Raw genomic sequence first — 12,286 nt, 5'->3', positions numbered from 1 at the left:
AAGAAGGAAGGAAGGAAGGAAGGAAGGAAGGAAGGAAGGAAGGAAGGAAGGAAGGAAGGAAGGAAGGAAGGAAGGAAGGAAGGAAGGAAGGAATTCTGATTTAGGAAGGGTATTAAGCAGTTGCTACCTCCATCCCCATCATTCCCACCCAGCTCCCTTCCTATACCCAAATAGCTAGCAGAAGGTCACCTACTATTCAGCACCTGAAACCCCTGGAGTTTAGGACTCTCTTTTCCCCATTTGCCTCTGGCTGTGCTACTCTTAAATTACCCCCTCTGGCCAATCTGAGACCTGCCATCTGGTAACAATCCAATTCAAAGCAAGACTGAGGAGCCTGTTACCTGAGATCCACCATCCTGAGACCTCGACTGGCTACAAAGAATACTCTTCATACAAGATTTATGCACATAGCCTGCCTCTTTCTCTCTTAGCTGAGGCTATTAGTTTATCACAAATCACTCATTCATTGGGCAAGGGATAAATGAATACAAAATAACATTTGATAAACCTTTATATTTTCTTTGAACCTTGAAAGTAACCTGACTCCACTCCATCTCAGTCTCTCTGCAACAAGGGGATAAGTGAGAATGGTGGGGAAGGATTAAGAGAGGGAAGCTACATTGCCCTTCTTTCTGCACTCTCTAGGCCAGGAAGAGTATCCTTGTTGCTCCTCATACAAGACCCTCCATCTCCTGTCTCTGTGCCACTGCAAGGGCTGTCTCCCAATGCCTAGAATGTAGTCCCTTCCCACCTCCAGCTCTTGGAATCCATAGTTTCTTTCAAGACCCAGCATAAGCAACACCTCCTACATAAGGCATCTGTACTGCCGATTGCCTTCTCTTACTGGATAGTCTCTTCTCTCTGGGTTTTTTGTGACATTATTCTCTACTAATTCTCCCATCCAACACATCCTTTTCTGTTGGCTTTGGATATCATGCCCCCTAACTGTGAGTGCTCCTTATTATCTATCCTAGGCTCTTTCCTCTTTTTCCTCTACACTCTCTTACTCACTGGCCTCATCAGCTCCCATGAGTTTAACTATCATATCTATACAGCTGACTCACAAATCTACATGTCCAATCTCAGCCTATCTCTGTGGATGTTGGATTATGTCCTATATTACCTACTGCTCATTGGACATTTTGAAATGGATGCCCCAGAGATCTTAAAACTCAACATGTTCAAAACAGAGGAGATTATCTTTCCCAAAAATTCTACCCCTATTCAAAACTTCCCTATTTCTGTTGGAATTATCACTATTCTTCTAGTCTCTCAGCTTTATAAGCTGGGTGTTACTTTCAATGCCTCACTCACTTAGGAATCAGCCTACATATTCAATCAATTGCTAAAATTTTGCTGTTTCCACCTCCACAACATTTCTCATACCCAACCTCTCCTCTCTACTTACACAGTTAGCACCTTAGTGTGAGCCTTCATCATCTCTAACGTAGGCTATTGCAATAGTCTCCTTGCCTCATCTCTTCCCACTCTGATCTATCCTCTATACAACGAGCAAAGCAGGTTTAAATGGTTTTCCTTAAACAAAGATCTAATCATGTTATTCTCCTTCTCAATAAATTCCAATAGATTCCTATTGCCTGTAGGAGAAAATATAAACTCTTCTGTCCCCTTATGCCCAAAGCACTCAGCCTTTGTCTGTGGGTCCCTGGCTTTTTATAGGCAAATGTTTAATTTGTCTTGAACAAACCAGTACTTCCCAGCTATTTCTGAAGCATGTCCATATTCCCCTGACTTCTAGCTACCCTTTTTTGTTGTCTTCTCCAGTATGAATGGGAGAACTTGTGGTCAGGGACTCTCTTACTTCCCTGGATTTATATCTCTAATATTTAGCAAAAGTATAGGGGGCAGCTGGGTAGCTCAGTGGAGTGAGAGTCAGGCCTAGAGACAGGAGGTCCTAGGTTCAAACCCGGCCTCAGCCACTTCCCAGCTGTGTGACCCTGGGCAAGTCACTTGACCCCCATTGCCCACCCTTACCAATCTTCCACCTATGAGACAATACACCGAAGTACAAGGATTTGGAAAAAAAAAAAGTACATTAGTAAGCTCGTAGCAAATGCTTTATTATTCATTCCCCCATTCTAGCCTAATCAAAGCAGCAAGGTAACCGGAAGGAGAGACAGCAGGCAGCATGTGCCAGTCAAGTCAAACAAATATTACCACTTTAACTAACAGCTCCTTCCCCGAAGCCTGATGGAGACGGCCTAAGACTCTGTACTCAAAGAGCTCCAAGAAGAGGAGCAGCAACCCCTCCCCACACCTCCAGACCACAAGGGCTGCCTCCAACCCAGCCCTCAAAGTCATCCGAGGAAGCAACCCCTATAAAGACGTGGCCTGGTGAATGCCTCTGTAGGTGCCAAAGCCCCCACTTCTGGAGACCCAGAAACAAAAAGTTCTCCACGCCAAAGTCCTTGACCCTGTCACATGATTCAAGATCAGAAACAGATAAGATTTTATTAGTGGAAATAACACCAAAGAAGTTTTATTGATCTCCTTCAAACATTAGTGCCTTCCTCCCTGCAAAGCTATCTTTTTGCTGCTCCACCCTAAAGACCAGTGGTTCCCAAACTTTTTTGGCCTACCACCCCCTTTCCAGAAAAAAATATTACTTAGCGCCCCCTGGAAATTATGAAACTATTTATTGAACTCAGAATAGAATGTAATACAAAAAAAGTGTGGCCATCACCGTCTCCCTGGGTCGCTGCAGTACCCACCAGGGGGCGGTAGCGCCCACTTTGGGAATCACTGCTAAAGACCATGAACCCTTCCCTTCTGACTATGGCTGGAATTTTCTGTGTTGTCTCCCCCAATAAAATAGGAGCTCTTTGGGAGCAAGATCTAGCTGAGATTTTCTATTCGTAACCCAAGCTCTTAGCACAGTGCTTTGTATATAGTAATAAATGCTTTTTCATTCATTCACTCACAAGCTGGTCTCAATCCATCTTTCTGGCTTAATTCTACCTTACTTCCCTCCCCAAATTCTACAGTCCAGACAAACTGACTTCAACTTATCTCTTGCATATTGCACCCCATTACCATCTATCTCCGTGTGTGTGTTAGTGATACCCCATGCCTGGAATCCACTCTCTTCTTACTTCTGCCTTAAAGAATACTTCACTTCCCCTAAGAGTCTATTCAAGCACCACCTTCTCTCTATGAAAGTTTTATTGGTCCCTTTCAATCTCTGGTGTCCTTTCCCCCCCATAATTATGTTGTATATAACTACCTAGTATTTATTTTGTATTTGTATTGCTGTCGTTTAGTCATTTTTCAGTTGTGTCTGACTCTTTGTGACCCCATTGGGGTTCTCTTTTTTTATTCATTTATTTTAAAAATAGTTTTCTATGTTTCCATGATTCATTTTCTTCCCCTCCCTCTTTCCTCCCCCCTCCCAGAACCGACAAGCAATTCCCCTGGGTTGCTGAACAAATGTTGTCACTTGATACCTATTTCCATATTATTCATTTTTGCAATAGAGCAATCTTTTATAACCAAAACTCCAATTCATATACCCATATATATGAGTGATAAGTGATAAGTCATGTTTTCCTTTTGGGTTTCTATTCCTGTAGTTCTTTCTCTCAATGTAGATGGCATTCTTTCTGATAAGTCCTTCAGGAGTGTCCTGGATTATTGGGTTGCTACTAGTAGTTAAGTCCCATTGGGGTTATCTTGGCAGAGATAATAGAATAGTTTGCCATTTCTTTCTCCAGCTCATTTTCCACATGAGGAAACTGAGGCAAACAGGGTTAAGTGGCTTGCCCGGGGTCACAGAGCTAGTAAGTGTCTGAGGTCAGATTTGAACTCAAGAACATGAGTTTTCCTGACTCAGCCCTATTATTCACTGCATCATCTAGCTGCCCTTATTAGTACTAGTGGCCCATTATTATGCCATAGTGAGGGAAGGAAGGAATAATAAGCTATAGCTAGAGTTGGCATTTGCCCTTCATGAATTCCAAAAATGGAATGAGCTCCTTAGCACTGAGAATAGTCATAATCCAAATGGTAAAGCCAGAAGGGACCTTAGGGATCATTTAGTCCAGTCTCTTCATTTTATAGAACAAGAAACAGAGGCATAGAGAGAGAAGTACCTTGCCCAAGATCACTCAGCAGCATAAGTATTTACACATAAAAACAAACATTCCATGGGGGCAGCTGGGTAGCTCAGTGGATTGAGAGTCAGGCCTAGAGACGGAAGGTCCTAAGTTCAAATCCGGCCTCAGACACTTCACAGCTGTGTGACCCTGGGCAAGTCACTTGACCCCCATTGCCCACCCTTACCACTCTTCCACCAAGGAGCCAATGCACAGAAGTTAAGGGTTTGAAAAAAAAAAACATTCCAAATCCAGTGCTTCTCCTACTCTGCTATAAACAGATCCTACTCATTTTGACATTTTATAACATACTGTCTTGTACGTCTTGCCACCACCATCAACCATCCACCAAGACATCCTCAGGAATACCCAAAGGGAGAGGCACCTTCTTTTTGTCTCCCTCATAGTGTTAATCATAGTGTTGGGCAAATAGCAAGTACCTACTAATATTATGGGATGCAGAGCTAGAAGGACTCCTGGGGATCATGTTTTCCTACATCTTCACTTTACAGAGGAGTAAACTGAGGCCAAAGAAATGACTGGCCTAAGGTCATAAAAGTATTAAGCAACAGAGGCTGCTTCGAGCCCAGGGTCTCTACCTCCAAACCTAGAGCTCTCCCCCACCCCTTTTTATTGAATTCCCAAGAAATCAGCTAAGGAGAAGCACAGATATATTATAATCTCACATTATAATAAATATATTCATTATCTTTGAGTCTCACACACTGATTTCTCTGAAGCCCTAGAACCATAGCTTCTAGCTACATGGAGTGGTTGGATGACTGTCCTGGACTCACCGGTTTCATGATCCAAGTGATGCCGGGAGTTTTTCGAAACTCCTCCACAAAGAGATGATAATCAGAAGGCAGTTCAAAGGTCTTGGGGAAGAAGTCACATTTAGCTGCTTCTAGTTTGCCCACCTCTCTTTCCAGCTGCTTCCGAAAGCGTTTCAGGTTCTTCACCATGTAGTTCTTCCTTGTTAGCTGAGGGACCACATAGGGATGGAGGTCAGCCAGTCCCCCCTCCTTGCTGGGAGCCTCGCCATCCAACCTATGCCCCTCACCTCCAGCTCCACATGACCTCACCCCCTCCCAAGCCAATCTGAACCCTTGTGCCCACAGGGTAGGACAAGACCTGTGCTGCTGTGCCCTGTGCCCATGCCCAGCCTATACTGTTGCCTGGAGAAAGCAATTCCCTTCAGCCTAGATATTCCAAAAATTCAATCAATCTGGGAAGAGGAGACTGCCCCAAAAAGAACGACTCTTAATCTTTCTAAGAAGGGCCTGTGGTCAATCACGGGGTGCCCATTAAGCCTCCCCACTTTCCCCAAATGCTTCACCTCGTAATGATTTCTGAAGTGGCTGATTCGTACATGTTCGTCCATATAGGTGTGGTCGAAGTTTTCCCGAAGCCAGCTGACATCACACCAGTAGAAATCCCATTCCCCCTCACTGTAGGGAACACAAGCTTTGGCCACCAAAGGACCCTGAAGGACTTTAGTCACCACTATTGAGAGTGAACAGGGAAAAGCCAGGACCCCATCTTCCTACCCTCTGATTACTGAAGGGACAGGTCACCTGAGAGTCAAGGGGCTAGGAATCAGGGGAACTGGATTTAGGTCCTGACTCTTCCAAGATTCAAACGCAGACCCTCTGACTCCAAATCTAGTATTCTATCTACTTCCAAACATGCCTCCCTATTCAGGTCATGGCTTCCCCATGCTTTAGAGCTGATAAAGGAGAGTTAGCTGGAAAAATAAATCTTTCCTCCCATTCCTCCTGGGAGAGAAAAAAGGAAAAGAAAAATATTCTGGAATTCAGTGAAAAGGTCTCACAGTTAAATGCATTCTCAGATCCCAGATCTATATTCAAAGGAGTTAGATCCATGGGATACAAAAAAAGCAATCTGGAGGGTTCCTACTGCCTCTTTAGGGAGGCAAGTCTAAGATCTCCTGCCAGATTCCTTTTCAGATGGGAGGAACAGCAGAGGTGAGAGTTAGAGGAGGGCAGGAAAGGAGGGTCCTGGCTTTTCCCTGTTCATCCTCAACATTAAAGCTATTGGTGACTTGTCAAAGAGGTGACAGTATCTAGGCTCTTGAACCTTGAGCAAATCACCAACTAAACTGGAAGCTATACCTGAGGTCATAGAGGGAATCAAGACAAAAAGACTCTATAGCACAGTTTGGCTGGAGCAGATTGCTTTCTTCATGGTGAGTTTCAAAATGTGAAGGGTCAAGGGCTACCCCCTCCTCTCCTTAACCAAATGGGAAGCGGGAACCCAAAAGAGAGCAGGATATAGAGCAGAAGAGTGAGGGAAGGGCGATCTTACTCCTTCACTTCCACCCAGCCAGGCCTGCGGCGGAGGACATCCATAAGAGTATTCAGGACTGTGCACTTGAATCGGATACATACTTTCTGGTCCCTAAGAGACAAACCCACATCAAAAATCTCAGAGAGTTAACTGCTTTCCAAGGGAAGTTCCTGGGAGGATAAGAAAAGAAGGCTCTAAGGCTCTTCACTGGGGCTCTCCATCCTTGCTCCCCCCATAGTCTCTGAACCTTTCTTGTAATTCTCTTCTGTCTTCAGAATTTGGAATCTCAAGAACATGAGCTTAGGCAATTTTTTTTAAAGTTAAGGGTGAATGGAAAAAAATGGAAGGCTAAATGGAAAAAAAGACAAAAACCAAACCAACTATGAAGAGAAAACACAAGGGAAGGGAAGTTTAGTGATGTCAATCATGCAAAACATATAACAAAGTATCTCGGGTACAATTTAGAATCCCAGAGTATTGGAGGCTAAAAAGCAATTTCTAAATCATCTCCGTCAACCCCTTCATTTTGTGTTTGTTTTGTTTTTTTATAATTTTTAATATAATTGAGTGTGGAATTTTACCAAAGGTTCTTTCTACATCTAAAAGTAGTTGTGTAAATAGCAATGGAGATGGGACAAAATTATCTCTATTTGAAGATAAACTGATGATTTACTTAGATAACACCAGATGATTAATAAATGCAATATTTAAGATAATTAAGAGTTTCAGAAAACTATTGATACAGTTTAACAATCCTGTGAGGTGAGAATTACTTTTGTCCCAATTTTAGAGATTTAGAAACTGAGAATGCAATGAGATGTCACATGACTTTCCAGAGTCACACAACTAGTAAATGTCTGAGGCAAGATTCAAAGTCAGGGCTTCCTGAATCTAAGTGTTCTATCCACCATGTAAACCTGCCTCTTTCTATGAAAAAAAGATCTACAAAACTCCTTAACAACAAGAAACAGGAATAATGAAAGAAATCTCATTAACAATATTACTAAATGGATGGAATATCAGAGACAAACTACCAAGGTACATGAAGGATTTATATGAATGCAATTACAGATACAGTCAACTTGGTGGGGCCATACCAATACAACAAAAAAAAATATGATACCACTTAGCTATTTTTATAGATTTTTGATATACCAATTAAATTAACAAGGCAACCCCTTCATTTTACAAATTTAAAAAAAAAGGGGGGGGGAACCCTAGTTAGGGAAATGGAATGTATTAGAGATCATGGACTTAAAGTTGGAAGTTCCCGCTGAAATCTTCTAGTTTTGTCTGACTGCCTTATTTTACGAATGAGGAACCAGAGGCCTTGAAAGGTTAAGCCACTTGCCCAAGGTGCACAGTTAATAAGGGTACCTGTAGAATTTGAACCCAAGTCCTCACATTCTTAGGCAATGTTCTTTCCACCATTACTCAGCTGAAATGACTTTGGAACAATTGCAAAAATAAAAAACCATTTTGATCTTCCAGGCACAAGACTTTCCAGCCAGGCAAGCAACTCAAGTTGAACAACACTGAGCCTTGACTTCTCAATTGTAAAATAAGGACTGCAAAACCAGTGCTGTGGATCTCACAGAGTTGGTAGGAGGATCCATTGAGATAACAGGACTGGAAGTGCTTCATAAATGAGTGGAGCCAAGTGTATAGAACTGCTTCTGGCCTTGGAACTTGACAACCAAAGTCCTTTCCTTCTTGTTTCTGTCCAAAGCCCTGGCACTCACCGCTCTTTCACCTTTGGCGCACCATGAATCTTCGAACATAGATTCTGGAATTTAAAAAAAGGAGGCAGGAGATCAGCAGCAATTGTACAGGGCAGGTGCTGGAGGCAGTTGGAACTGCTTGAGATCTTCCTAAGGAGGGCCTTTTCCTTGCAGTTGTACTGAAGGACAGGGAAGAGCCCCATATAGTCTACTAAAGATCAGACCGTTACCAGACAAAGGGCACAGAAGGGGTTGTAAATCTGGTTTCTCTAACTGCAGAGATATGGGACCATGTAGCTCTTGGATCATAAGCCATCACCTGGCTGCAAACCTTGGATCAAGTCCCTTCTCACTGTGCCTCAGCTTCTCCCTTTCTAAAATGGAGAAGTTACAGAAGCCCCAGGGTTAGATAAACCAAATCAACCAATCAATAAGCATTCAATTACTTCCTGGGTGCAAGGCACTGGGTTTACAAAAACAAAACTGCCCATGTCCTTGAAGAACTTACATTTTGTCAGTGAAAAAAAACATGTACACAAATAAGCATAGTATACACACAAAAAAATACAAAGTAATTGGAGAGAGTTAGAGGGATCATATAGAGGGATCAAGAAAAGTCTCCTGTAGGAGGTGGCTCTATAAAAAATTTTTTGAAACCCTTATCTTCCATCTAAGAATCAATACTATGTTTTGGTTCTAAGGCAGTAGAGAAGTAAAGCTAGGCAATTGGAGTTAAATGACTTGCCCAGGGTCATACAGCTAGGAAGTGACTGAGTTCAGGTTTGAACCCAGGATCTCCTATCTAGGCCTGGCTCTCTGTCCACTGAGCCACCTGGCTGCCCCCAGTTTTATTCATCTTAAAAAAAAATCCCCCCCAACTTTATAAAATCAAACAAAGCAAGTATTTCCTTGCTCTCTATGTTTTTAAAGACAGCTAATGCCTTCCAGGCATGGGGAAAGGCATTGGGATAGGAGAGGGAACACTGATAGAGGAACAGAAAGGCAAAGAAGCCAGTTTGGATGTAATTGTGAGAAGGAAAAAGCAAAGTTCAGGCAGGTTGGAGCCAGATAGTGAGGGGATTTAAATACAGAAGGGGTTTATATTTTAACCCAGATACAACAGGGAGCCAGTGGAACTTTCTAAGAAGGGTAGTGGCTTGGGCAGATCCATATTTTCAAAATATCATATTGGTAGCTATGTAGAAAACGAATAAAGAAGAGAATGCCTGGAGGCCTGAAGTAGGAGAGAGGGTGGAGATGATGTAAATGGAGAGATCTTAGGCTCAAAGGATATCAGAGAGATTCCTAGGACTTGGCAACTGTTTTATGAGAGAGAAGGGTTGAAGACCACTCCCAAGTTGCAACTTAAGTTTGACTGGAAGAATTGTGGTAACATCAGTAGAAATAGAGGATTTAAGAAGAAAGTTCTGGGGAGAAAGGTAACAAGTCCTTTTTTTGGATATATTGGGTTTTACCCTGCCCACACCAAGTGCCTGGCTCAGGCTCCCTCCCCCTTCCCCTTGCCCCAGGAGGGGCAAAGCTCTCCCATTGGGCTGCTGGGCAGAGAGGTGGGTGAAGCGAAGAATGTTTTCAGCACCAGTAGAAAGGGGGAGGGAGTGGCCCAGGCACTCCACCCCTCTCCAGCTCTGCCCCCTGTGAGTTGCCCGCCTTACCCACTGTATGCTCCCATTGGCTGCTGGGCAGAGGGGCAGGTGATGTGAAAAAATGTAGTCAGGCTTGGTGGAAAGGGGGAGGGGAGCAGCTCTGATCTGGTCCCTCTGCCTTTCTAGTAACAAGCTCTTGGAGGGTGGGGTCACAAACGCCCACAGAAAGCACTCTGTGTGCCATCTTTGGCACTCATGCCATAAGTTCACCATCACTGGTCTAGGCATCTTCATAGACATGATTACTGAACCCATGTAAGTAGACAAAATCACTGAGAGTAGATATAGAAAGAGAAGAGAATTCAGGACATAACCTAGATAGATAGATAGATACTCAGTTTTAGGGAGTGGGCTATAAATAAGGATCCAGCAATGTAGACTGAAAAGTAAAGGTCAGAAAGACCCAAGAACTATATGGGCGGGGACTCCCAATTTGACAAGAACTATAAGAAAAGCTGGGGGAAAAAAAAACAGTTTGGCAGAAAATGGACTTAGACCTGTACCTCCTTATACTATATACCACGATAAGTTTCTTCATAAAAACATTTTTTCTACGATGAGTTTTAAATAGATACTCAAATATAAATAGTGACATAATTTTTTAATATCAGAGAAGAATGGAAGGAGGTACCTTTCTCAGTGGTGATCATAAAAGAAGTCACAAACAACTTTAAGTATGTAAAATTTAAAACATTTCACACATACAAATCAAGACAACTAAGATAGAAGGGGAAACTATCAACTGGAAAAATGTGTTTATAACAAAAAATCCTGAAAACATGAAATCCAAATATATGACCAAGAGTTATTCCCTCAGAAATAAGTAGTCAAAGAACATGAACAATTTTCAAAAGAACTGCAAGCTATAGACAACTACATGAAAGAATACTATGGGGCAAACTATGTGACTCAGTGGATAGAAAGCCAGGCCCAGAGACAGGAGATTCTGTGTTCAAATGTAACCCCAGAGCCTTCCTAGCTATATAACCCTGGGCAAGTCACTCAACCCCCACTGCCTAGCCCTTTACTGCTCTTCTGCCTTGAAACCAACATATAGTATTGATTCTAAGGTGGAAGGTAAGAGTTGTTTTTTGTTTTTGTTTTTTTAAGAGAGAAACAAACCTACAAATCATTTTAACTAGAGCTGGTTTGGGCTTATCCAATTCAAGCAACCTGGAAACCTGTATAACCTACCAATTTTTCCACTGTGCTCTTTTCCAGTATCTGCCGTGGAAAATCTACAGTCCAGAGGGTGAAAATTCCAGTTCATCCACATAAAAGATGCCATGAAATTAAACTGGTGAGAAGGGAAGGGTTGTCATTCCTTTTTTACCTCTCCAGCTCTCTGCCCTCAGTAACACAACTCAAAAAATATTTATTAAGCACCTATTGTGTGTGTGAAGCCTATTATTCCAAAATGGGCCTGAGTAGGGAGTTTGAGTTTTATTCCTTAGATCCAGGATTGCAGGTGTGATAGTGCAAAAGGTCAATCAGGGATGGAATCCCTGAGAAGACTGGAGCCCAGTGTAGGGACTTGGAACTGGGACTATGCTCTATAGAAACTGAGCTAAACTCCCCAATACTGGTAACACTTCTACTAAACTACTAAACGCAAATTAATTATTGTGATGTAAAAACAAAAAGCATGAACAGACTGTCTTTTTTTTTTTTTTTTAAGAACAGATTAAAAAAATAAAGTGCAAGAATGAGACTAAAAAAATCTTTAGGGCCCCTTTCAGGTTTGATATTATGTGAGTCCATATGGCAAGACTTGGGCCTAGGTTTTGGACAATGAGTTGAAATGGGGCCAATCCGGTAGACAGCAGGTAAATTCAAGGGCTATTCTGTAAGCCCCTCCCACTCCACGGAAAGGTGGGGCTGACAACCTCCTTCGTCCTTAATCCCCACCTCCACATGGCCAAGAGCCCTAGCAATCCAGGTAGCATCCAAGGCACGCCGCTGATTTAGCAGCCCGGTTGCAAAAGGGAAGAATAGCAAAAAGGTTCCTAGAAAGTGATAGAACTCTGAGGGTGGAGTAACACTATAAGTTCCAACCTATTTCGGTGAAGGACATTCCCAAAGCCACCAGAAGAGTCTGTTTCTCTCCTTCCCCCCTTCAGGAGAATGGATGATTCTGGCGGCCCAATGCATTTCGGGACTTGTAGTCTGTTGCCCTCCGTTCCCTTAATTTTCTCCAAGGCGTTCAGGAACATGCGCAGTCCTGGAGGAACTCTCTCCTCTGCCCCCACCCCCAGCCAATGCAGGCGTTCGCGGTCTTTCCGGCAGCTTCCCCTTCCTCTCTAGGGTGGACGGCAGAGCTGTAGCTGGCTCAGCCTTTTCTTACCTTCGGTTTGGACATTGCATCGCCTCCCGGACGTCTGGGGTCCCCACAACCTGCCTGAAAACGGCCACCGCGTCCTTCTCCCGCCTGTGCGTCGCGTTGCCGAAGCAACGCTATGGCCCGCTTCCTCTCTCCACC

The 12,286-nt window shown here is 43.2% G+C and overlaps 1 protein-coding gene across 1 annotated transcript in view; it reads right to left on the bottom strand.

Moving 5' to 3' along the window:
- The window catches only part of TTLL9 (tubulin tyrosine ligase like 9), a 43,416-nt gene extending 31,191 nt beyond the window's left edge, over positions 1–12,225 (bottom strand). The window contains exons 1-5 of the mRNA XM_044661546.1: positions 12,152–12,225; positions 8,165–8,208; positions 6,441–6,533; positions 5,452–5,563; positions 4,910–5,095 (exon numbers count right to left, since the gene is read on the bottom strand). Coding sequence (XP_044517481.1) covers positions 4,910–5,095; positions 5,452–5,563; positions 6,441–6,533; positions 8,165–8,208; positions 12,152–12,166 — 450 coding nt within the window. The 5' untranslated portion in view covers positions 12,167–12,225. The remainder of the gene's footprint in view (positions 1–4,909; positions 5,096–5,451; positions 5,564–6,440; positions 6,534–8,164; positions 8,209–12,151) is intronic.
- Positions 12,226–12,286: the final 61 nt, after the last annotated feature.

Source organism: Gracilinanus agilis, chromosome 2 (genome assembly GCF_016433145.1).
Source record: "Gracilinanus agilis isolate LMUSP501 chromosome 2, AgileGrace, whole genome shotgun sequence".
In the NCBI taxonomy this organism is placed as follows: domain Eukaryota; kingdom Metazoa; phylum Chordata; class Mammalia; order Didelphimorphia; family Didelphidae; genus Gracilinanus; species Gracilinanus agilis.
Note: the sequence above shows the minus strand (reverse complement) of the source record. Positions and strands in the feature narration are given on the sequence as shown.